Source organism: Canis lupus, chromosome 27, assembly GCF_003254725.2.
Source record: "Canis lupus dingo isolate Sandy chromosome 27, ASM325472v2, whole genome shotgun sequence".
NCBI classification, from domain to species: domain Eukaryota; kingdom Metazoa; phylum Chordata; class Mammalia; order Carnivora; family Canidae; genus Canis; species Canis lupus.
Genome location: NC_064269.1, coordinates 43,267,359 through 43,293,367, shown reverse-complemented (window position 1 = coordinate 43,293,367; position 26,009 = coordinate 43,267,359). Strand labels below are relative to the sequence as shown.

Genomic DNA, 26,009 nt, shown 5'->3' with positions numbered 1-26,009 from the left:
ATCAGAATCACTAGAGAGATAATCAAAATTATATTCAAGATAATCTTCAGTGATAATATACATATATGAAACCTTTTTAAATAGCTATGTATTCTCTTATACAGTTTTTTGTTAATTGCAAGAGATATGTTTTCCATGGATGTCAGTAAGGACTTCTAGTAAGATTCCATTTTTTAATGTCAATTTTTAAATTTTTTTTTAAATAATTACGAACAGTACAAGAAATAAGGCAAACATTGTGAAGACAACAGTAAACAAACAAAAACATCTGGTAACTCTGACCAAGGTGCTTAATAAAAATACAGATTTTGAGCCCTACCCCAGCAGTCCTAAACCATGAAGGCTGGAAGCAGCACCTATAAATGTTAAGGTGATTCTTATTCACGAAAGCTTGAGAAATGCTCCAATAATAGGTTGTTCGGCCTTTTGCCACAGGGCAGAGAACAAGTCTGGATGTAAAAAAAGAGCCCTTTCATTCCATTTATTTCACTAGCATCACTTCCTGGTTTCTTAGAAGGGTGAGCCCCAGCTACACCTGCCTAGTGAGAAAGAAGTACAGTTTCTACTTCCTACTTCAAGACTTAGATTCCATCCTGTCTTCTCAGTCCATCCTCCCTAATTACAAGTCTCCAGAAGCCAGAGCTCATTCTTACTTTACTCCTTTTCACCCTTCTCATCTTCCTTACAAGAGCCCCATGCTTGCTCTGAGTATTCCCACTCCTATATGACCACCTTTTGTTCCACGCTCATTCACCTTTCCAACTATCCTGTGAAGCTAATTCTTTTAAAATATCACAAAATATTGGCACCAGTTAATCATCCTCAGGTTATATTTGTACTCTCAATTTCCAACAACAAACATTCTCTGTACCCCTTCAAATTGAAAATTGTTTTTAAATGTTCATAGATTATGCCATGTTTATAAACCACCTCACTAGACAGAGGATTGAAAAATAGATTTCAGTTCAAGTACTGACTCTTACCCGTTAATAGTAACCAGTTTCTCAATCTTTAAAAAAAAAAAAAAAGATTTTATTTATTTATTCATGAGAGACACAGAGAAAGAGAGGCAGAGACACAGAAGGAGAGGCAGGCTCCTTTCTGGAAGCCCGATGTGGGACTCGATCCTGGGACTCCAGGATCACGCCCTGAGCCAAAGGCAGACACTCAACCGCTGAGCCACCTAGGCATCCCAAGAGTTCCTCAATCTTAACCAAACACTGGAATTATCCAGGGAACTTTTAAAAATCTCCACATGGCGGCCACACTCCAGCCCCAATTAAATCAGAAATTAAATTGGATGAGGAAGAGTAGGCATCTTTTTCTTTTTTTATAAGCTCCTCAGGTAATACTAACACACAACCAAGATTGAAAACCACTGAGCTAGAAAAGATTAACAAGATAGATTTAGATGCTGTCGGCCATGGGTGGGCAATACTTTTACCATTACTACGCTAGATGCACTTAGCCAAATACAGGAGACTCTTGAGAGAATAGTGACTTCAGAGGAGAGAAATCCCATATTCCAACACTAATAAGAGTAATATGCAAGTATTTGTTTGTAGTTCTTTTTTGTCAAGAAATACCTTCTATTTATTTAATCTATTTGTTTAATCTAGTTTTAAAGGCAAACACCATACATCCAAATATGAATAGAATTTTTACAGAACTAAACTAGTTCAGATTTAGACTTACAACTTTCTTCAGTGCCTACAATGATATCATTTATATCCACCAATAAAGAAGATACTGAGCAAGAAAGTTAAAATGAACAGATACTAGTGCCCACATGTACCACAAAGCATATTCACCTATATTTGAATATGCTTTCATATTTCAATACCATACACCACAAACAATTTCAATTGTTTTTGGAGTCTCTATGATATAAATCCCTTTCAAGATTATATTTACTATACTCAGTAAATTAAATCTATTCAGTATCTTGTACAGACAGCAATCTCATACACCATAAATCTTTGAGTATGTGAAATTCAGGTTTAAAAACCTATTTTTGTAATAAATATGCCACCAAAAAATATTTACTATGTATCATCAAGTAAAAAGCATATTCGAAAAAAAAGTAATCAAATTCACTTTACTGTTTTTTCCGACTTTACTCTTGGTATGACAAAGAAATAATGTTTAATTTTAGGAAGCTACAATTCTTCTAATAAATGAACACCTGGCAAAGAGAGTCGCGGTTGTATTAACTTCCTGCCATAAATACCAGCAGCAAGTACATCCAATTTCAAATTCCTCTGAAGCCAATGAGTGGGCAGAAGACAATCACAGCCAAAATGGAGAACACATGGTATTCATTCTTTGAAAAAAATCAGTTGATTACAACCAGGAGGGGTAGCCATCTGTCACAAGAAAAAGAGGTGGCAGTAGCTGTCAAGGACTGTGACGTGCCCCTTAACCCGGGCAGTTAAGACTTAGGTTTAAATTCCAGATAACTCTTATAATAAACATTTATTCAAACTTATTAGCGTCAAATTATGAATGGAATGGGTAAGAGGAAGAAAAACCACCAAAACTGTAATTCTTCCAACACTGACTCTTATCTCCCTACTACGAACAGCAACTACAGAGCAGGCAAAAACCACACATGGAAAAATTCACAAACAAGTAAACACCCGGACAAATTCAATTGCCTCTACAGAAAGCACTGGCTGTTTTATCTGCATTACATTTCCTGCCTATGCATTTACCTAAAATTAAAAAAAAAAAACAAAAAAAAACACACAGAAAGCAACTTCCCAAATATGAAGGTAAAGTGAACCACAAGTCAAAAATCAACCTTTACTATGGCCCTACCCTTCACTAACACTCCTCCAACCACCCTAATCATTCCCAGCCCCTGCAAAACAATTTAATGCTACATTTTGAAGCTCAGTGGAGTAAATAATGTGAGCAAAGCATCCTTTTTAGTGACATTTACTTATGTAATATTTCAGCTTAAAAAAACACATAAAGCACAGAAATTAATAGTTTAAAATAAACATAATGAAGAAGTAAGCATTCTGTGTTGCCTGTTTTTAAGAAATCTCCACTGCCTTGTGAAGGTTAAGGCTTCTTCATACAAAGGTACATAGTTTAAATTATTTGCGGAGAGTTTTAGGTCCAACTAACCAGCCAGGAACTCCTTGCCACAGAAAGAAAATAGAGCAGTGAAAAAATTATTTCCAGCAATATTACATTCCTTTTGGGAAAGCACTCTATAATTCATGGATGAGTCATTGTGGAAATATAAATGTTAAATAATGGATATGACTGTAACTGAAAATTCTGAGAGCTAATTACACTACTCAAAGTTCCTGGTAACTCCTTCAGGAATATTAAGGCTACACTGGTAGTACTGGTAGTGATTAGTTATCCAAATGAAACTTATTATCCATTGTGACCCACTTTCCAGAAAAACTATATAGATCCCATGCTCCTGTTTTCCTTCTCAGAGCAGATTACAAGGTACATTGCATACTTCAAAAAATGTTATACAATATTATCTGCATTTACGAAATATTTGACTCAATTAACATCTTGTAGTGCATACCTATTATGTCAAGTAGCCTTGTCCATAATTTTATGCCTATGATCTCCTTTAATTTCATTTACTATCACAACAACCATAAATAACAGCATCTTCCCAAATTGACAAGTGACAAAACTCACATGAAAGCTCTCTGCTCTTTATATACAAACATCGATTTTGTGCTGTCTGTGCTCACTTCGGCAGCACATACACTAAAGATTTTGTGCTATCTACCTTAGAAAGAACAACAGTCAAGAATTTCTCATTCCTAGAAGTGCTAACTTGATTATATGAATCAGTAATTAGGGCATTATAATCAAGGTGAAGAGACTACTAGAGAACTCCATTAGAATAACTGACAAAACTAAAATCAGATCTTTTTTTTAAGATTTTATTTATTTATTCATGGCGGGGGAGGGGCAGAGACACAGGTAGAGGGAGAAACAGGCTCCACACAAGGAGCCTGATATGGGACTCAATCCTGGGACTCCAGTATCACGCCCTTAGCCAAAGGCAGACAGACACTCAACCGCTGAGCCACCCAGGTAACTGCTGAGCCACCCAAGTGTTCCAAATCAGATCATTTTAGAAGGAATCTCCAAAGACCACCTTGTCCAACATTCTGGGTTTTATAGATGAAAAGCCTGGGTTCAAAGATTGAACAATGTGCTCATGATCACACACCTGTTACTGATTAGCAAGGCCAGGACCAAAACGAGAACCCAAGTCTCCCTTTTAAAAAAAAATTCAGTATCCACTACGTCAGTGATTTCAAACTCATCAGACTCAAAACCACCCCTCCCCTTTTTATAACAAATATTTTGTAATGTGCCCTTTACTATTCTGAAATGAAGTTCACAGATAATAAGCCTACCCTCAGATGTAATCAAAAACCTACTGTAATGGTCTATTTTTTTAAAAAGAAGATTATGTAATAAAATGTGTGTGAATATGCTAAATATATGTGTGTGTGCATATGTAAATGCTATGGCACAGCTACACCCAAAGACACATGCACTCCCAGATAGGGGCTGAATAAATGGGTTGCATCCAATAAGCAATGCTGCTATTAAAGTGACTTGGTAAGGCTCTAAACAAAATCCAATCTTCCATCAATTTACACAGCATTCCCACTGCTACAAAACTCAGCATATATTGAAGCCATTCAAAAAATGCTATTGTACTTATGCATATTTACGTAGTTAGGATCTTATACACAGATATCTTACCTACACAAATTTCCAGCAAGACATGTGAAAATCATGGAACATGGGAGAACCTTTAAATACTCAGGGCCATCCTAAACATTGCAAGTTAACTAGCAACCCTAAGCACTCTCTACCCGAAATCCAAAAAATACCTTCTGCCTCTAAGCTCTTCTAGCAACCAATATTGTTAGCACAACTTCCCAATAAATGAGAAACAATGCACTTCACCTTGAAAATTAGTACCTGTCATCAGATATACCGAGAAAATCTGGAATTTATCTGCCATCATATACATAGATTTTCTTTTATTTGTTTCATCTGTTGAAAATGCTCTGCAGCATGGATAACATGCTTTCATAGAGAACCAAGAAATGTACTCCAGGAAAGGAGAGAAAATGATGGAAATATCAGAGAGGGTGACAGAACATGAGAGACTCCTAACTCTGGGAAATGAACAAGGAATAGTGAAAGGGGAGGTGGGCGGGGGGAATGGGGTGACTGGGTGATGGGGGGCACTTGACAGGATGAGCGCTGGGTGCTATATGTTGGCAAATCAAACTCCAATAAAAAAAATACAAAAAAAAAAAAAAAAGAAATGTACCCCAGGAAATTACAGGAAAAGACTAGAAGTACTCATTAAGGCACGCTTCTCTCCTAAGAATCTTGCACCTATTATTACATTCCTGTGTCCATTAAGAAGAGCTACGTGGCAAGAATAATTTACTAATTATTCAGGTTATCAAATCTATGAAAGATAATCAAAATTAAGAATTTTTCTGAATATATTCTTCCAATATCTCAGATTTTCAGTCCTATACAACTATCCCTTCACTTTGCTCCCAATAAGTTTATAATGTAAACACACATGATGCAACAATGTAAGAACATTTTTTAAATACCATACTTAAACAAATATTTATCTGTGAACAGATAATCAAAGCAGTTTTGCTTTCATTTTAATACGATTATCTCAGACCAACAACAGCAATGACACACACACACACTTTTTTTCTTTTATTTTTTATTAAAGATTTTATTTATTCATTCATGAGAGACACGGAGAGAGAGAGAGGCAGAGACACAGGCAGAGGGAGAAGCAGGCTCCACGCAGAAAGCCTGATGTGGGACTCGATCCCGGGACTCCAGGATCATGCCCTGGGCCAAAGGCAGGCGCTAAATCACTGAGCCACCCAGGGATCCCCTCTTTCTCTTTTAAAAAGAAAGAGAGAGTAAGGAGAGAGAGGAGGAAAGAGAGAGGAGCCAAGAAACAGACTCTTTACAGAGAACTGATGGTTTACCAGAGGGAAGATGGGTGGGGGGACGGGTGAACTAGGTGAAGAGGATAGAGTACATTTATCTTGACAAGCACTGAGTAATATGTGGAACTGTTGGTTCACTATATTGCACACCTGAAACTAATATAACATTGTATGTTAAATACATCAGAATTAAAATGTTTTAAAAATATATTTAACTGCATAAAAGTTACATAAAATTTTCCATGAGACTGATTAATATGCATTCCCTGCCAATATTCTTAGTCTTTAAAACTGAGCTCTCTCTTTCAGAATTTTACCATGCTTTCTAATAGTTAAGCAATGATAATATAGATTCCTAATGTCAAGATATTCTAGATGATTTGCTCTCTTCTTTTTCAAGGCAATGAATTATAGTGCTCAAGCACTGCTAATGAGATAATTTGGGGGACTTGTCTATGGTTTTTGCCATACCCTGCCAGTCCCAGATTGCAATTCTCTGCTATTCCCAAATAAACCCTTCTTTTGCTGGTTTAAAAAAAAAAAAAAAGATATTTTTAGAGCATATGATTCTTGAAAAATTTAAGTCCTCCTTCTTTTAGGGCTATGGATATGGTTATTTTAAACAGCTCCCAGAGAGTGGGAGAACAAAATTAAGTATTAGTGAGAACACAAAAGCAATCAAAATAGATCAATATATCCTTTCTTTTTTTTAATTTCTTCACAGTAAAAACTGAGTAATTGACGAGACAAAGTGGAATTCTTACTACAAAACACTCAATAAGAATACTAGTTAGACAACTGTAACTACTGGCTATTTAAAAGCCTCCCAAGGAAACTCTAGGACAGAAATACATGCTATCAACAAACAAGAAAAAAAAGTACTGGTTCTTTTGGTCTTTTCACATTGTTGCTCTTGCTTTCACTGATGCCTTTTCTAAGGGTTATTATATATTTATAGGAGTCTAGTATCTCCATATCCATTTTGCCCTACAAAATAAGACTGTTCAAAAAATCCAAGAGAAAATGTATGTATTCTTTGCACATATTCTCTAAATCACTAAAATTACTTTAATTTTAATGTTAATTCAGGAGTCCAAAAACTCAAGGATACAAGTTACTACCTTGTAACGTTTTCACATTGTTTTCAGCTTTATTTCTACTTAGGGCAGTTCACCAGAAAAAAATAATGATTAAAAGAAGGTACTCAATATTTGTTATCAAAAATAAATAATAAATAATAAATAATAAACATTAAAGCTAGTAATTAATAATAGATGAACCCTTTCATAGCTTGCCAGGAAAAGGGTGGCCTCTCTAATCAGTTAATATCTGATATCTGATACACAATCAAAAAACATTATCAAAAAAGAAAAAAAAACATTATCAATAGACCTCAAAGCAGGATTTTTTATTCAATGTGCATAGATAATCTCACTCCAAAACTTTAAAAAAATACTTTTGGGGCATCTGGGTGGCTCAGTCGGTTGAGTGTCTGACTCTGGATTTCAGCTCAGGTTGTGACCTCAAGATCATGAGATCAAGTTCCGCCTTGGACTCCACACTCACCATGGAGTTTGCTTGAGATTCTCCCTCTCTATAACTGCCCCTCCCTCCACTAGTGCTGCCTATAAATAAATAAATAAGATCTTAGAAAATAAAAGTACTGTTTTGGCTTTCTACAACAGTGAAGCTTTCTCCTTTTATTTAACATTGGGCTAAATTTTGGCCTATTAGGTTTAAGCCAGTGTTTTCCCATTACTGAAGAAATAGTATACCCTCCTAAATCACGGTAAAGAAGCAAAAGCCTTGTTGATGTCAAAGACTATAACATCTTATTATAATACCAAATAGACAGGAGAAGAGGAACATTATTAGCTAAAGAATAATCTAGTTAAGACCCTTAGTGACAACGTCTTATCATAGTCAAAAGATCCTAAGGATTTTGGACTGTTAGTCCCTTCTGCCTGGAATATATTACCCTAGTCACATCACTCAGGTCTCTGCTCAAGCAACATTTTCAAAGAGGCATAAAACACTTTTGCTGCATATTGAAATTCAATGATTATCTCAATGATTATCTCATTTTAATTTAAAAGATTGAACTGATAACCTATGATTACTCAAATTCATGTATAACTACATTTTTCTCAAAAATTAACAAAACATGTTACTTCAAAAACCATAACAGACAATACTTCCTGCCAATGATAAAACTTGTATTTTCAAGGAAAAAAAAATCAGAATTTTGGAAAATCTGTATCTCCTATCTGGTGAGCTTGATAGACTACCAAAACTTAAAAGACTTTTCTGATGAGCTATGAATTAATATTAATGAATGCAAATTTTAAAAATTTGTCTAATGAAATACGGCAACATTTGGAAGATATGCATACTTCAACCAACCAAAATACTTTCCAAAAGACCAATACACAATGTTACAAACGTTGGAGAAAGCATATGTATTCATGTACATCCTCTACATGTAAAAGATCTGCTCAAAGTACAAGACAGACCAATTCATTTTAATGTAAAAAATTATGGAAAACTCATTGGTAATATTTCAGATTCCACATTGAATCTACCATTTGCTAATTAAAATGTTCTAAAAATATTATGGTTATGATTGCACACCTCAGTAAATTTACTAAAAAAAACAAATCATTGAACTGTATGTACAGTTCATCAATGAGTCTTATAGCATATAAAACATACCTCAATGAAATGTCAAAAAAAAATCTGGGTATGGTTTCAAAATATATCCATGATTGATTATCTAAAGAGGCTTTTAAAACACTCCTGCTTTGGGGATACCTGGGTGGCTCAGTGGTTTAGCACCTGCCTTGGGCCCAGGGCATGATGCTGGAGTCCCGGGATCAAGTCCCACATCGGGCTCCCTTCATGGAGCTTGCTTCTCCCTTTGCCTATGTCTCTGCCTCTCTCTCTCTCTCTGTCTCTCATGAATAAATAAATAAAATCTTAAAAAAAAAAAAAAAAAGCTTAAAAAAAAACACTCCTGCTTTTTGCAACTACATATTTACTTGAGGCCTGATTTTCTTCAAATATTTCATCCAAAACAAAAAACTGCAATAGATCATTGAAAGCAGCAATTATGATAATCAGCTGTCTTCTATTAAGCCAGACATGAGACTTAAAACTATTTTCCATTTAAAATGTTATTTTTGTTAATATTTAATGGGTTTATTATTAAATATATTAATAAATTGTTTTAAATTTTTATTTTAGCCTCTAATATAACAAATATTGAAGCCCACATAAACAAAAGCTGCTTTGGGATCAACAATTTTTACAAGTGTACAACATCCTAAGGCAAAAAAAACTGAGAATTGCTGCTAAAGGGAATCACACAAGTGCCTGAGGGCTCACCAAAGACTAGAAGAGTTATCCCAGGGTGATTTCAAAGTAAAATAGGTCTCTGAGTATCACAATCTCTGGAAGTATATAAGCCACCACACTGTTAAAGGATGGTACAGTATGCCATCGAAGTTGAACTATTTCTCACCTTCTCAGCCCACAAGGTCTCCACAGATAAAATGAAGCTACACAGGTATCACTTCAACCCATTATTCTCTCTTTTTTTTTTAATATTTTATTTATTTATTCATGAGAGACACAGACTGAGAGAGAGAGGCAGAGACACAGGCAGAGGGAGAAGCAGGCTCCATGCATGGAGCCTGATGTGGGAACGTGATCCCGGGACTCCAGGATCACACCCTGGACCAAAGGCAGGCGCCAAACCGCTGAGCCACCCAGGGATGCCCCCACTATTCTCCATCAATTGTCAAAATGTAACAGAATTTACCATGAGCTTATCAGATAGGAAAGACTGCCAGAACAAAGAGAAAGGGATGTAGTTCCAATAAGCATTATTGATAATAATATGAAAAAAAATAAAGGAACAGATCTGTGTTAAAAACTTCCAAACTCCAGGAAGAAAAACTAGTATTTTGAGAGATACATATGGCAACAGAGAAAAAGAAAAATACAGCTCAAAAAAGTACTTCTAATCTTGTCCATAAGGAAGAACAGAACATTTTTAATACAAAGCTAATCATTTCCTTACTGAAAGCACATTTTCTGCAATGTGTTTTTGACAAATTCACTCCAAATTCATCATGCAAAGGTACATGATGATCTTCAATGAACTTGTTAACTAAAATAAAACAAAAGACATCTATTATCAAAGTTCATTTATCACAAAAATATAAACCATTATTACCCTTTTTTAATGAATAGTGACTTTCAGGAATTGAGAGACTCAAGCTGTCTGACTTCAAAGATGTATACCACAACAGCAGCTCAGTGGTTTAGCACCTGCCTTTTGCTCAGAGCGTGATCCTGGAGTCCTGGGATCGAGTCCCACATTGGGCTTCCTGCATGGAGCCTGCTTCTCCCTCTGCCTATGTCTCTGCCTCTCTCTCTCTCTCTCTGTCTCTCATGAATAAATAAATAAGATCTTAAAAAAAAAAAAAAAAAGAGGGATCCCTGAGTGGCGCAGCGGTTTGGCGCCTGCCTTTGGCCCAGGGCGTGATCCTGGAGACCAGGATCAAATCCCACGTCGGGATCCCGGTGCATGGAGCCTGCTTCTCCCTCTGCCTGTGTCTCTGCCTCTCTCTCTCTCTGTGTGTGTGACTATCATAAATAAATAAATAAATTAAAAAAAAAAAAAAGATATATACCACAACAAAGATGGCTAAAACACAAAAACAGGTGAGAAAATACACACAAAACATGTACCATTTAATGGCTTCTCTCTCCTTCTCCAGTCCTTACTCCCATAAGCAGAGACATGTAGGTGGGATACTGAACTAACTAGACCTGTGAATTTACCAACGTTAACAAGCATACATCTATGTGCATGTTACTAAGGTCACAATCATTAGTCTCTTATTTCCAATACTTATGCATTCTAGTTCCACTTCCACTCTCCATCAATGACCAAAACATTTCCCCTATCTCATTACCATGGTTCATCACAGTATTCTCTCTTGATATCATAGTCTATATTCAAATATTTCTTTGAAAATATCTCATGATTGTGCACCATCCTCTTCATTCCTATTACCCACATTAACCCAAGCCTTCTTCTTCCAATTGACACAAAGTCAATTGCTTTCCCCCCTTCCTTGCTCGACCCATTCTGCTGAGAGCAATAAAAGCTGTTCCTGGGATGCCTGGGTGGCTCAGTGGTTTGGCACCTGCCTTCGGCCCAGGGCGTGATCCAGGAGTCCCGGGATCGAGTCCCACGTCGGGCTCCCTGCATGGAGCCTGCTTCTCCCTCTGCCTGTGTCTCTGCCTCTCTCTATCTCTGTGTCTCTCATGAATAAATAAATAAAATCTTTAAAAAAAAAATAAAAAAATAAAAAAAAAAAAAGCTGTTCCTAAATAGTATTTTTTATTATGTCATTCATTTCCTTGTTCAAGAAATCCCTAGGGCAACTTCCTACTATTCAAATTCTTCTTCAAATAAATTCCAGACTAAGAAATAAAAAATTACTCTTAAAGGATGAACTGAATTATATCTAGATAAAGCTGTCAAGAAGAGAGAGAGGAAGCAAGGGAGGGCAGGGAAAAAGGGAGTGGAAGGGGGGGACAACTCCCCAAATGGTTCTCTACAAAAGTTCCACTTTACTCCACACCATTTCCAACATTCTGAAAAGCTAAAAGATTTAGAACACCCATACCAGAGGCATTCTGGCCTCCCCGTAACCAATTCTAGTGATGATCAAGCATTACTTTCTGGAACTGACTCTTTCATCAAATGGATATAGCTTTGTTAGAAAATACAGTATATTTCCTCCATGGAGCCAAAATCTGTAACCCTATTTTCTGCACTCATTTTTCTAGCATTGGCCTTTCCCCAAAAAAAATAATGAAAAAGAAAAAAAAACTTCCTTCTATATGGCTGCCCATCAAATACAGAGTATAACTAAAATGTCACAAGTCTCCTCTTTAGTTCCCTCAACCACTCCTTATGAAGCATGGTTTCTAGCCACCCCCTCCCTCCCTGGGCACCCATAACATGATGTCAAGTTCTAGGAGCATACGATTTTAAAAAGTGAAATGCAACTCTGTCCTCCCTTAATAGAACCAAAAACTAAGTTCATTTTCTGGTTTCCTTGCACAATAAAATAAAAACTGGGTTTCCCAACTCATATTTAAGCTACTATCTGCAAAGCTGCTGTAAATTAGCAAATCTCTAAAAACTATTCTGTCACTGAGATGAAATCACACACTAGACTACAGTGTGAAATGCAAGAAGGGAGAGTGGAGGGAAGAAGCTGCAATCCTCTGGCAAATCCTTATTTCCTCACAAATAAGCCCTGTCAGATATTTGCACATTTTTTATTAGATTCAATGAATAATTTTTCATAGCATTCCACTACATTCCAACTGAAGCAAATTTACCAACTCTACAAGCAGCCAATTTCTCATACCCACCTACATTACCTCTGTATGTGACAAAGTCCAATGGATAGGTAGCTTAAATTTGTAGAAGACAAACATGAACAAATTTCCTTCTCAAAATGATTGTTAACTCACCAAAAGGAACATATCTATTTTAGATCTGACTTTATATTTCTCAGGACATTCTGATAGTTCCTTTAACACATCCCATTTCTGAAACACCTAAAAAGATCACATCTATCTGTAAAATAAATTAGGATATTGATTTATCTACCATACTCTGCTTTATTATTCATAATCTATTATTTCTATGTTAAAACAGAATTATCAAAAAGAAAAGTTAAAACAGTCCAAGACATAGATTCCAGATTTTAATATCAGACTTAAATAACAGTAAAACAATTAGCAACCTCATGATAAAGCTTACTTAAATTCAAAGAATGATAGCTTTCACCATATGACAAATGAAGATACAACCTAAAACTGTAAAAATGTTAATAGCCACCAGTGTCCTAACAGAACAAATGACAAAGATTTTTATAAATTTATCTTTTTTTATTTCTGAACTTGGAAATTCTCTTGATCCCTAAACAAAATCAAAATTCAAAAATCAAAATCCTGAATAAGGGGATCCCTAGATGGCTCAGCGGTTTAGTGCCTGCCTTCAGCTCAGGGTGTGGTCCTGGAGTCCTGGGATGGAGTCCCACATCGGGCTCTCTGCATGAAGCCTGCTTCTCCCTCTGACTGTGTCTCTGCCTCTGTGTGTGTGTGTGTCTTTCATGAATAAATAAATAAAATCTTTAAAAAAAAAAATGCTCCAAAATCCTGAATAAAATCAGACTCTAAAAACAAAAAAATACACAAAACATTAAACTCACTTGCCACACTACAATACTGGATTTTGACCACACAAAATCCCAATGAAAGTGCTTTAGAACTGTTATTGTTTAAATTAAGCTTCCAACTAAACTCAACATATAAAAATATAACAAAGCATATATCAAAAAAAAAAAAAAAAAAGTATGACAGTATCTTGTTAAGTGTTGGTTAGAATAAAATAAAACAGAAATCATCCAAAGCCATAGCTTTGCAATTCAAACAAGCTCACAGCTGGACTTTTATTCTTACCAAACCGTACACTAAAAACCTTCCTCATTTTCAATTTAAGAAGAGAAAAAGAAAAGGTCTTTCCTGGTAAAACATGTATCGTTCCATATCTCCAACCATTAGTATTTGAAAGTTCAATAACAAAAAGGAGTATTGAGACATAAAAACAGCTGGGTATTTATTTTAGAAACAATTTTTTTAAAAGGACTCTATAATAATGAACCATACACATTGGCAATTCTAAGCAAATGTGTTTTTACGTTTGATATGATTCTAGAACAGACCTCTGTGGCCCAATCAGATCAAACATTTAGAATGCATCTAAATCCCCAGTCTCAAACTGGAATGGGGAAATCTATTTAATTACTGTAAATCCTATTAAACCAATCTTCTTTGTAAAGTGGAAAATGTCTGACCTCTGAGGGCTCTGGAGGGTATAATGAATGCAGAGTTTAATTAGGGCCCACTGTTGGCTCACTATAATCTATTAATTAGCATTCTCAGTCCTCTCAGTATCTCATTGCAGTGTCTCACTTTACTTTAAAATTGCACCCTATGCTTTTTGGACCAAAGTTACACAATTTTAGGATTGTGTGGTAATTATAGTGGGTGCAGGAAGAATATATTCCTGCCAGCACTGGTGCTTAATTAGGGCAAGGGGCGGAATCTAGATAAGGCTGTGTTCACCCTCCTTCAGTGCATGTGGTTTTTTTTGGCATCACACGCCTGTGGACTATTTCACTTCCATTGGACTTCAGTGCTGACTCCTCACCTCACTCTTTACAGAAGATTCAAATACTTTGCCTTTAAATGTAGTTTGATAATTACAAAGGATATTGTCATTGCTTTTTATCCATATAGCTTTCGCAATATAGGCACAATTAGCTGCCTCAATTATTTGAAAATAAAGACATATATCAGTAATTTTTTCCTTGTTAAAATGGACATTTCCAAGTTGCTTGATAATAAAAATCATCTTTGTGAAAGGCATATTTTCAGTATCATCAGAAAGGTATACAAAAAAAAAAAAAAAAAAAGAGAAAGGTATACTAGAGGCCAGCTAATTCAATGTAAATCTAGTAGTCTTAATTCAACTTCTACCAAAATCCACTTTAAATTATATATAAGCTTATATTTATACATATTACATTTATACACACACAAATGTAGTGTCAATATACTCTTGAAAGGTAGAAACTTTAAAGGGAATTGTTTACTCATGTGTAATCTTTACACAATATTTATCACAAGAAGTTATAGCTCAGCCATTGATTTTTATTAACAATAATTTGAGACTGAATAATATTTAAGTACGACGTACTATGTTAATGCCTGTCTAAATACATATACAAAGTACCTCATATTTGAGCACTGAAACACCATCAGTATGTACTCCAATTTATCAATCTGATTTTTACAAATTAAAAAACCTAATATTGGGCAGCCTGGGTGGCTCAGCAGTTTAGCGCGGCCTTCGGCCCAGTGATCCTGGGGTCTTGGGATCGAGTCCCACATCAGGCTCCCTGCATGTAACCTGCTTCTCCCTCTGCCTGTGTCTCTGCCTCTCTCTGTGTCTCTCATGAATAAATAAATAAAATCTTTAAATAAATAAATAAATAACCTAATATTCTTGACATACAGATACATAATGATTTTTTTAAAGATTTTATTTATTTATTTATTTATTTATTTATTTATTTATTTACTTACTTACTTACTTACTTATTTATGAGAAACAGAAAGAGAGAGAGGGCAGAGACACAGGCAGAAGGAGAAGCAGACTCACTGTGGGGAGCCTGATGCGAACCTCGATCCCAGGACCCCAGGATCATGACCTGAACCAAGGGCAGATGCTCAACCACTGAGCCACCCAGGTGCCCCCAGATACAATCTTTAAGACATTATGCTAAAAAAAAAAAAAAAAAAAAAAGACATTATGCTACATTGATACCTTACCACAAGACTAAATAAAGCAAATTCTTTTTTTCTGTCTTGAAATTTACAATTCAACACCAATTGTAAAAACTTTCAGAATGTATCCAGGAATGATAAACTTTTGGTGTTGTACTTCACCTTCTGAGAACAAAACTGTGAACTGAGGAAAACACATTCTCTCCCCCACCCCATGTCATATGTCATCTGAATATTTTATCTATACATCCATGATTTCAAGGTGAGGAGATACCAAAATCACCAGGATGGGCTTTTTTGTTTAAACATATCTAAGATTTTAAACACTTTTTCCTAAACATACATTCCTTCTACCAAGGGTCACTGTCACAGTTAACAATCATTATGTACAGGAGTCTGTCACTATCCTGAAGTGCAGTAGGCAGAAAAAAGGTTGAGAAGCGCTGAGCCAACCGTGCTTTGTTTTCCCTTCTGTCACAACTGAGCTCAAAGAATCATCATGAATTCCCTACGGCAGATGAGCAATACACTGGTTTAAGAATTAGATGTACCACATTCTAAAGATCCCAAAATTGGCTTATCTCAGAACCACCAGGGAAGCTGGACTCCATCTCCAAACATTTATAAAGTGAGACCTGGAAATCTATATTTTAAATAAATGTATCAGAACCAACATTTAGGAGCCTCGTCCTTACTTTTAAGATCTAACACTGGGGTCTATTTTAGTTTTTCTCTTTCTTTTCACATTTTTGTTTTTAAAGTCTTAAAGATTAAATCCCAAAAACTTCCTAAGGAATACCTTTTAAAGGACATTTCTTCTTTTTCAATCTCTAAGAGACTTAGAGATTTAACTATACTAATAAGACATTCCAAGTCTGTGTAATAACAGATTATATTTAATTGCTGGTTAAAAAGTAAATGCAAAGTAGTATGAGGCTATAATATATCTGAGAAGAGAAAATTATCATAATTTCTAATTATTTTGAAATCTCTGATTCAAAAGAATTAAACATTTAGGCATTTTTTTAAAGATTTATTTATTTGAGAGAGAGGAGGTGCAGAGGGAGAGGGAGAGACAATCTTAAGCAGACTCTGCACTGAGTGTGGAGACCCATGCTAGACCTGATCCCACAACCCTTAGATCATAGCCTGAGCTGAAACCAAGAGTTGGATTCTTAACCAACTGACCCACCCAGGTGCTCCAATATTTAGTTTTTGGTTTTTTTTTTGTTTTTTTTTTTTAATTTTTATTTATTTATGATAGTCAGAGAGAGAGAGAGGCGCTGAGACACAGGCAGAGGGAGAAGCAGGCTCCATGCACTGGGAGCCCGACGTGGGATTCGATCCCGGGTCTCCAGGATCAGCCCTGGGCCAAAGGCAGGCGCCAAACCGCTGCGCCACCCAGGGATCCCTAATATTTAGTTTTTAATTCATATTGTACTATCAAGTAAATTTGAAGATTTTTAACTCTGTGATGTTAAATTAAGTAGTTCAGAGAATAGTAAATAGGCATTAAAATAATGATTCAGACATAGGGCTTTAATATACAGCAGATGTGTTAGCTACAAAAGATAATAAAAATAAATAAATAAAAATTAAAAAGATCACAATATAATACCTATAATATTCCTTTGTATAAATTATATCTGTGTGTATGCACAGAGATGTTCATTAGGGAGAAACAACAAAATGTTAACCATGGAATAGCAAAGTTACCATATATGGGAGGATCTAGAGCAAATTTTGATTTCATATCTATGTTTTTCAGTATTATTTTTATGATCAGAGAAAAGAAGCTATTTTTACTACTAGAAAATTAAGTCTGGGGCTTTAACATACAAAACAATATAACTAGCAATCTTCTTCAAGTAACCAAAACAGTAGACATGAATGCCTGAATTAAGTGTTAGTTAATAGAATGGTAAAACAATCAACAAATCTTAGATTTACTTCACCAAAGACATCACTTCTAACTCCTTCTTTCTTAGCATTATTCAAGAATGCTAAAGAAATCCAAGTAAGTTTATTACTTTCTTCATAATTTTTATTAACCAAACTCCAAAACAAAGTATAATATTAATAAGGTAGCTACTTTAAAATTTTTCTTTAAGAGTAGAATTTTTTAAGGAGGCAAATAATTCAAACTCGTAAGTTTAAGAAAATTTGTAAAAGTCTCAAATAAAAAGTATGATTAAGATTTTAGTTGCTGGGGTGCCTGGGTTCTCAGTTGGTTTAGCATCTGCCTTCAGCTCAGGTCATGATCCCAGGGTCCTGGGATCTAGCAGCATTCGGCTCCCTGCTCAGTGGGGAGTCTGTTTCTCCCTCTCCCTCTGCCCCTCCCCTGTGTTCATGCTTGCTATCTCTCTCAAATAAATAAATAAAATCTTTAAAAATGTATTTTTTAATTGCTGGAAGCATGAATAGGATTTGTTCACATCTCTGGAGTCATGTTACTCAATGTGACATGACAGTGGCCAAAACATCAACTATAACTTGGGAGAGGAAAAAAAAAAAAATGTCTCATATATCTAATAAAATAGCATTTAGCTCTCAAACTGCAAAGCCCTAAGTATAATGCCTAGTTACCTCATTTATTTTCTAGAAGCAATCAATCTACCAAATTGCCTTTCTTCCACTGTAAGTTAGTATGTGGTACCAAAGTAAGCACCATGGTAAATCTTATTCCTATCCCTCACACTTAAGATATGTAGCCTGAGTAATTCTGTTAACGCATCTTAGAGCACATGGCAAAATTATACTCTCTCGAGAACTGGAGAAAGGTAATACAGGGTTAAAGAAAAGACAGGAAGAGAAAGAGAAGCAGGGAAATGCAAGCAGGAAAGCAAGCAAGAACAGCGAGCAAAGAGACATGGCAACCAGAAAAAAACTACAGCACCGGGCAAAAAAGGTTAAGAAAAGGACAGAAAATAGTCAGATAAATAGGAAAAAGATAAATGAACCAAGAAGAAGAAAACCTAAGGAAGAAAAGAAAGAGAATAGCTCATTTCATTCATACACACGATTTCAGTCAAAAAAGGTAAGCATACATATAACACTAACCTGGTTTTCCTCCTGCACCACTCTATACTGTTCCTTCCAAATAGTGATTTTGGAAGCTTCATCTTTTCTCAGGGCTCGTTCTTTCTTCAGCTCTGGGCTCCAGAAAGTCTTGATGCTATTCATTGAAGAACTTAATTTGCTCTCCTTTACTTCCACATCCTTCCGCAAGAGATCATTTTCTCTTAACACTTCTTTCAGCTGTGTCTGCAGATCCATGATTGTATTATCTCTTGCCTGACGAAGAGAGTGAGGAACAGTGGATGCCATACTCACAGGAGGGAGGTGATGCTCTCCAAATGCTATGGTGTCACTAGCTACCCCACTGCTAGCTATATTGGGGCTACTGCCCATAGCAGTCATCCTGACACCATACGGCAGACGTCCCCCAGAACGCCCAAGCGTCATGGTGCTTTTAGGGGTTTCTGAACCCACATTTTCATGGTCACTTAGATACATAGGTCCAGATGTAGCATAAGCAGCATTTAAGGATTGGATATTCTCCATTGAAAGGGTTTTTCCACCGCCACCACCAACACTGCTTCCAGAACTCCCTCCTGTACTATTGGTTCGACGATGACCCAAGCGAGGGGAACGAGGAAGCCTAGGTGAACGCCCAGGGCTCTGGTTGCTTGGTTCCACCTTCCCAACTGAGCGAGCACTTCCATACATGGTTGCAAGATGAACTTCGGTGCCAAGTTGTAAAGCAGAAAGCAAAGTACGAAATTCCGTGAGGTTTCTCAATGGCTGTAAGTCTGCTTAAGGCTACTCAGAAATAACAGGTCTCCAGCTGTTCAGTCTTGAAGAAATGCCTAACACCATATCTGTAATGAAAAGATCACACATTAAATCCTCCCTCTCAGAAAATTTTTCATTACCCCCACATAAGAAAGATCTCCCTGTCATCTATTTATTCATGCATTCAAAATCTGTCTACAGCACATTTCACTTTAAACATCATTTTAACAGTATTTTGCATGTCTCAAAACTAAATACTGAAACCATGCCACACAAATGGAAAAAAAGAAATAAGAGGTATAAAGACTAACAATAAAAGGATAAAACTCTATGTTTGAACCTAAGATTTTCTAACTGGAAAACCCAGGATCACTCACAGTTATTAAAAATAACAGGATTCTACAAATCGGTTAGATATAAAATAAATACATAAATACCAGTATCTTCCTATACATTAGTAACACAATTAGAAGACACAATTTTTTACTCACATATAGCAACAAAATCATAAAAACACTTTAAGTACAAATCTAACAAAAAGGTGCAAGCATGAAATACTTCATATCCTAAAGAAAATCCCTACAGGATTCTCCAAATAATCCAACAAGCTGACCCTAAAATTCAAATAGAAGAGTTAAGGTATAAGAATAACGTAAACAATTTGTAACACAAGAACAAAGAAGGAAGCTGTTCCCTAAATACCAAGATAAGTTACAGGTCCATGATTCCTCCTCACTTTCAATGCCAAAATCAAAAGAGCTATACGTTTTGTTTCTTCTTAACTCATTTAACAGCAAAACCTGACCTGATCTGGTATGAGGTCATTTATTATTTATAGGTATTATTCACACACTTACTGAGAAAACAATGTATATGATTACAGGATACTGCATAATGTCCACTGGGTATCACGGGGGAAAAAATCTGGACTTCAAGCCAAATAAGACCCCCCAGAATTTCTCGTAAGAACTCAGAGCTTTGGGGAGCCCGGGTGGGTCAGCGGTTTAGCACCGCCTTCAGCCCAGGGTGTGATCCTGGAGACCTGGGATGGAGTCCCAAGTTGGGCTCACTGCATGGAGCCTGCTTCTCCCTCTGCCTGTGTCTCTGCCTCTCTTTCTCTCTGTGTTTCTCATGAATAAATAAAATCTTTAAAAAAAAAAAAAAAAAAAAAAGAACTCAGAGCCTTTTAAAACCACAGTATTTAAAATTGTATAGTACTGGCACAGGAACATAGTCTAAAGTGTATATGTAAGTTAGTATATGCTAAAAGTAACATTTCAAAAGAATGAGGAAAAGACAAATCATTTCAATAAATGAGGTTTGAACAACTGGTGCTCTTGGAAAAATAAATTACATCCCTACTTCACACAGTACACAAAAATAAATTCTATGTACATTAAAGATACAAATTTAGTTGTTTTTTTCTTTGAGAATGTGTGTATGCATATGCTTATGTGAGCAGGGGGTGTGGGTAGGGGAAAGAGAAAGAGAAGACCAAGCAGCCTCTGTTCCAGCATGGAGCCCAACTTTGACATGAGATGAAATCAAGAGTTGGATGCTTGACTCACTGAGCCATCTAGGTAGGTGCCCCAAAGATACAAATTTTAAAACTATCAAAAGTACTAGAAGAAAACTTAGGAGAATACCCTTGTACCCTTGTGAACTTGAGTTAAGGTAGGATCTCTTACAGTAAGAAACAAAAAGCAAAATATAAAGAAACACAATGTATTTAAATATGCTAAAATGGCATATTAAGTATTACATCAAAAAATACTATAAGTAAAATTAAAAGAGAAACCAAAAACTAGGTGATATATATCTAACATAGGTATATAGATATATACAGCCTGTATAAAGAATTCCTACACGGAAATGCCAAATTTCAAAGAGCAATGGTATAGGGGGAAGGGAGCTTGTATTGTAAGAGGAAGTTGGGGGCAAAAAATCTAAAGTGAACTTTAGGTTCACTTTACATTCATAAAGCTTGAATTCTTTTTATTTATTTTTTTAAAGATTTTACTTATTTATTCATGAGAAACACAGAGAAAGAGAGAGAGGCAGAGACACAGGCAGAGGGAGAAGCAAGCTCCACGTAGGAAGCCTGACGTGGGACTCAATCCCGGGTCTCCAGGATCAGGCCCTGGACTGAAGGCGACGCTAAACCGCTGAGCCACCCAGGCTGCCCAAGCTTGAATTTTTTAAAAGCAAAGTATGTTCATATTCCACAAGCATAATAAAAACCAATTTTAAAAACATTTATCACAACTATCTACTTTCAATTCTCTCAAAAAATAAATCAACTAGATCTCCATGGTACTCCAATACAGTACCAAAAGAACTGGCTCAGGTCAAGTAACAGGGATCAGCACATTAAATAATATTTTCCAAAAATCCACTGTTATGTAGAAGTCTTAAGTGTTTCTTCACCAGGGCACCTAGGTGGCTCAGCTGGTTAAGCATCCGACTCTTGATTTCGGCCCTTGATTTCTCCTTGGGTCATGATCTCAGGGTCATAAGATCATCATCGTTATCTGCTCCTCCCTCAGTGGAGAGTCTGCTTGTCCTTCTTCCCTCCCCTTCTTGCCCCCCCCCAAGAGTCTGCGTCTCCCTCTCCCTCCCCTTCTTGCCCCTCCAAGAGTCTGCTTGTCCCTCTCCCTCCCCTTCTTGCCCCCCCCCAATTCACATGCACACTTTGTCTCTAAATTTTTTTAAATGTTTCTTCCTGAAAACACTACCCAAGGGAACCCTGGGTGGCGCAGCGGTTTAGCACCTGCCTTTGGCCCAGGGCGCAATCCTGGAGACCCGGGATCGAATCCCACGTCGGGCTCCCGGTGCATGGAGCCTGCTTCTCCCTCTGCCTATGTCTCTGCCTCTCTCTCTCTCTCTCTGTGACTATCATAAATAAATTTTTTAAAAAATTTAAAAATTTAAAAAAAACACTACCCAAGTAACTCACATAGTCAAAATTAGGAATTTAAAGAATCCATATACTTCACTCAAACTCAAAGAGGTTATTTTTCAGAAATATAAATTCACTGGCAGTCTCACCTTAACATTAGTAAAGCCCTAGGGTAATAGCAAGCAGAACAGAAAGTACATAGAGCCTGAATCTTTAAGGTTCCATCTCAGAAATAGCAATAGTTGGATGCCTGGGTGGCTCAGGGGTTGAGGATGTGCCTTCAGCTTAGGTCATGATCCTCCCTACAGGGAGCCTGCTTCTCCCTCTGCCTATGTCTCTGCCTCTTTCTCTGTGTCTCTCATGAATAAATAAATAAAGAAATCCTTTAAAAAAGAAATAGCAATAGTACATCAAGTTCAGAAATTACAATACTCTACTAGTAATGTTTGGAAATTCCTCTCTGGGAATAACCTAGATTAAGAAGTAAAAATTTCTTGGGATGCCTGGGTGGCTCAGTGGTAGAGCATCTATCTGCCTTCAGCTCAGGGCATGGTCCCAAGGTCCTGCATCAGGTTCCCCACAGGGAGCCTGCTTCTCCCTCTGCCTGTGTCTCTGCTTCTCTCTGTGTGTTTCTCATGATTAAAATTAAAAAAAGAAAAAAAAAAAAAAGGTAAAAATTCCATGTTTTGTTTTGTTTTGTTTTTTAGGTAAACTCTATGCCTAACATGTGGCTTGAACTCAGAACCCAAGATCAAAATTCACATGCTCTACCAAGTGAGCCAGCCAGCACCCTTCCTTTTCATGATTAATCTGGACTGTGAGGTAGGTGACAATAACCTACATATTGCTGTTTGAATGAATTCTATTTCAAGATCAAAGAGGAATGCAAAGTTTTTCTCTTTTTAAGTAAGATGAATTGCTTAAAATAAGAGCCATTCATTATCCAGAATCCCTTGAACGATAACAAAAGCTAACATTTAGTATTTACCATATGTCAGGCATTGTGCTAAAAATTTTATAATATCTAATATATTTTTTTAAGATTTTATTTATTCATTCATAAGAGACACAGAAAGAGGGGCAAAGACATAGCCATAAGGAAAAGCAGGCTCCCCACAGGGAACCCCATGCGAGACTCAATCCCAGGACCCCAAAATCAACACCTGAGCCAAAGGCAGACACTCAACCACAAGCCACCCAAGTGCCCCTCTAATGTAATATTTAAAAGCCTCCCATAACATAGGTACTGTTATTGTCTCCATTTTAGAGATGATGAAAGTAGGCTTATAGGTGTTAAGTGACATCTGAAGTCACATACCCATTAAGTGGTAGGGTCAAGATTTGAATTAGGGCACCTAATTCCACAGCTCTGGAGGCTCTTAACTACTGTGCTTTAGCCACAGTCATCTGCTGAGAACGTCTCAACTCACCATAGGGTATTAAAGGCTTCCACAGTTTTAAGGCAGTGTGTGCTGCTAATCTAGTACTTAGGCCTTCCAGATATAAAGCTTAAATAATCACATTTACCTTTCTATTAAGGAGAAAGTCTTTTTTAAAAGATGATGGGCAAAAGAACAAAGTAAGTCAGACTAACAAAATAAGGAGTAATAAGTCAAGAGTCTCAAGAATCATGCCATGAGAACAATACCCTGCCACATTCAAGAAAAAAATTCTCAACTGTGCTTTTGTGCAGAATTCTATTTTCATGTAGTCAAGTAACTAAATCACACTGAATAGGCTAAGATCCAATAACAAAAATTCCAATCAAGTTTTCAACATTAGCAGGTGCACTCTAATGTTCAAGTCACTTTCATATCCAAAATGGCACTGGCATGTGGAGTCTTTATTATTATCAGAACTATATTCATTTACACAACAAAAGAAAAAAATTTACTAGCTCTGAATTCTTCACACTAGCTTTTTAATCTCAGGAGCTTCAGGGAAGATAGTGTTCCAAAAAAAAAATCTTTTAAAAATATTCCAGGGCAGCCTGAGTGGCTCAGCCATTTGGCCCCACCTTCAGCTCAGGGCCAAATCCTGGAGACCCCGGATCGAGTCTCACATTGGGCTCCCCGCTTCTCCCTCCACCTGTGTCTCTGCCTCTCTCTCTCTCTCATGAATGAATGAATGAATAAATAAATAAAACCTTTAAAAATAAATATTCCAGATATACAACCACAAAATATTAATTCTTGCACTTTAAACAACTGACAAAAAAGAACATGCAGTATGATTCCATGTATGTAAAATTCTAGAACTTATTATGACAGGAATCAGTGTGCCTGGGGATGTGGTTGGGAAAGGCATGATCAAAAAGGAAGAGGAAACTTTCTCGGGGTGATGCAAATGTTCATTATCTTGACTGGGGTAATGGTTTCATGGGTGTATACATGTCAAAATTCATCAAATTATATATTTTTTAAAGTTTCTTTTTTTTTTTTTTAAAGAAATCTCTACACCTAACATGGGGCTCGAACTTACAACTACGATATCAAGAACCACATGCTTTACTTACTGAGTGAGCCAGGCTCCCCTCATCAAACTATATACTTTAAATACATTCAGTTTATTGTTACATTAATTATACTACAAAAGTTTGGGGAAAAAATTTCACACTCCAAACTGCCTTGTCCTTGATTAATCCAAAAAAAACACCTTCACTGATTATACAACTGGAATACTAATTGCCCGTGAAAAAAATCATACAGCTATACAGTTTGAGCCCATAATGTTACTCCCAGGGTCCTTCAGTTAGCTTCCTATTCAAATTTTGTAGCTCCCTATCTACTTAATCTGTTGTGGTTACTTCAAATCTTCCCCCTCTGCCTATCAGACAGAATACATGAGTCTCCTGGGTCAGAGACAAAAAACTTTATTACTCACAGGACAGCAGAGAGTATGAGCATCATGTCTGCATTGGGTCCTTGTTACCCTCAAGTCCCACAGGTAACAAGAGAGGTCCAGATAGATACTATACATGCAGCGGGTCTGCATCGTAGCTGAGGATAGTGAGTTTAGGGAATCCACCACTTTTATAACAAGCAGTAAGCCTGCTCTGTCCCAATGGGAAACATCACCTCAAGGTGGCTTGCTGCAAACACAATCCTGAGAAATGGCCCAGGTTAAGAGTACTCAGGGCCTTGAATTCTTAGCATACCCAGCAAGCCTTGCAGGAAAGAAAAGACCCATGGATGACTCACCCTCCTGACAAGTATTTGTGGTAGTTTTTAAGGTATCTCCATAAATTCTTTGATACTGCTCCCTTCAAGAGGGAAAGCAAAATTCCTCTTTCTCTGAATGTGAACTGGACTTAGTGATTTGCTTCTGATGATGCATCACTTCCAAGACAACTCATAAAGGACAATGGGCCTTCTGTCTTGGTCACTCTCTTGGATCTCTCATTTTGTGATGAGCTAGTTACCATCTGTAAGCATATTCAGCTAACCTACAAGAGAGCCATACAGTGAGAATTTGAAGCCTCCTGCCAACAGTCATGTGAGATAGCTTCAAAAAAGATCTTCCAACCCCAATCAAGCCTTCAGATGACTGCAACCTCATGAAATACCTTGAGCCAGAAACCTGAGTCAGCTGTGCTCTGCATAACAGTAAGATGTTTGTTTTTTTAATTTAGTTTTTTTTTTTTTTTTTTTTTTACTTTTAATACCACAAGAAACTAATACAGAGTTGTTCCTGAAATCTTTGCTTCAGAGGGGGCATATACCCACACATGTACATACTGTATCACATTTAAAAACGTGTTTCTTTTTGCAGGTTCTAAAAAATTCAACACCATTGCCAAAATGATCTTCTAATACAGAGTCAGGAACCCCCAAGACTCTAAGATCCTTTCAGGAGGTCTGTGAGAGCAA

At 36.6% G+C, this 26,009-nt stretch overlaps 2 protein-coding genes across 21 annotated transcripts in view; one reads left to right on the top strand and one right to left on the bottom strand.

Annotated features, from left to right (window-relative positions):
• ERC1 (ELKS/RAB6-interacting/CAST family member 1) overlaps positions 1 to 26,009 on the bottom strand; it is a 539,401-nt gene that overhangs the window by 485,770 nt on the left and 27,622 nt on the right. For all 18 annotated transcript variants that reach the window (XM_049102528.1, XM_049102532.1, XM_049102526.1 and 15 more), the window contains exon 2: positions 18,507 to 19,327. In XM_049102528.1, the coding sequence (XP_048958485.1) occupies positions 18,507 to 19,175 (669 nt within the window). In that variant the 5' untranslated portion in view covers positions 19,176 to 19,327. The remainder of the gene's footprint in view (positions 1 to 18,506; positions 19,328 to 26,009) is intronic.
• RAD52 (RAD52 homolog, DNA repair protein) overlaps positions 25,580 to 26,009 on the top strand; it is a 117,395-nt gene continuing 116,965 nt past the window's right edge. The window contains exons 1-2 of one of the 3 annotated variants that reach the window (XM_049102547.1): positions 25,594 to 25,745; positions 25,912 to 25,995. The gene's annotated coding sequence lies outside the window, so the exon portion shown is untranslated. Of the gene's footprint in view, positions 25,746 to 25,911; positions 25,996 to 26,009 lie in introns of all 3 variants that reach the window. The other 2 variants (XM_049102544.1, XM_049102546.1) reach the window with 2 other exon arrangements.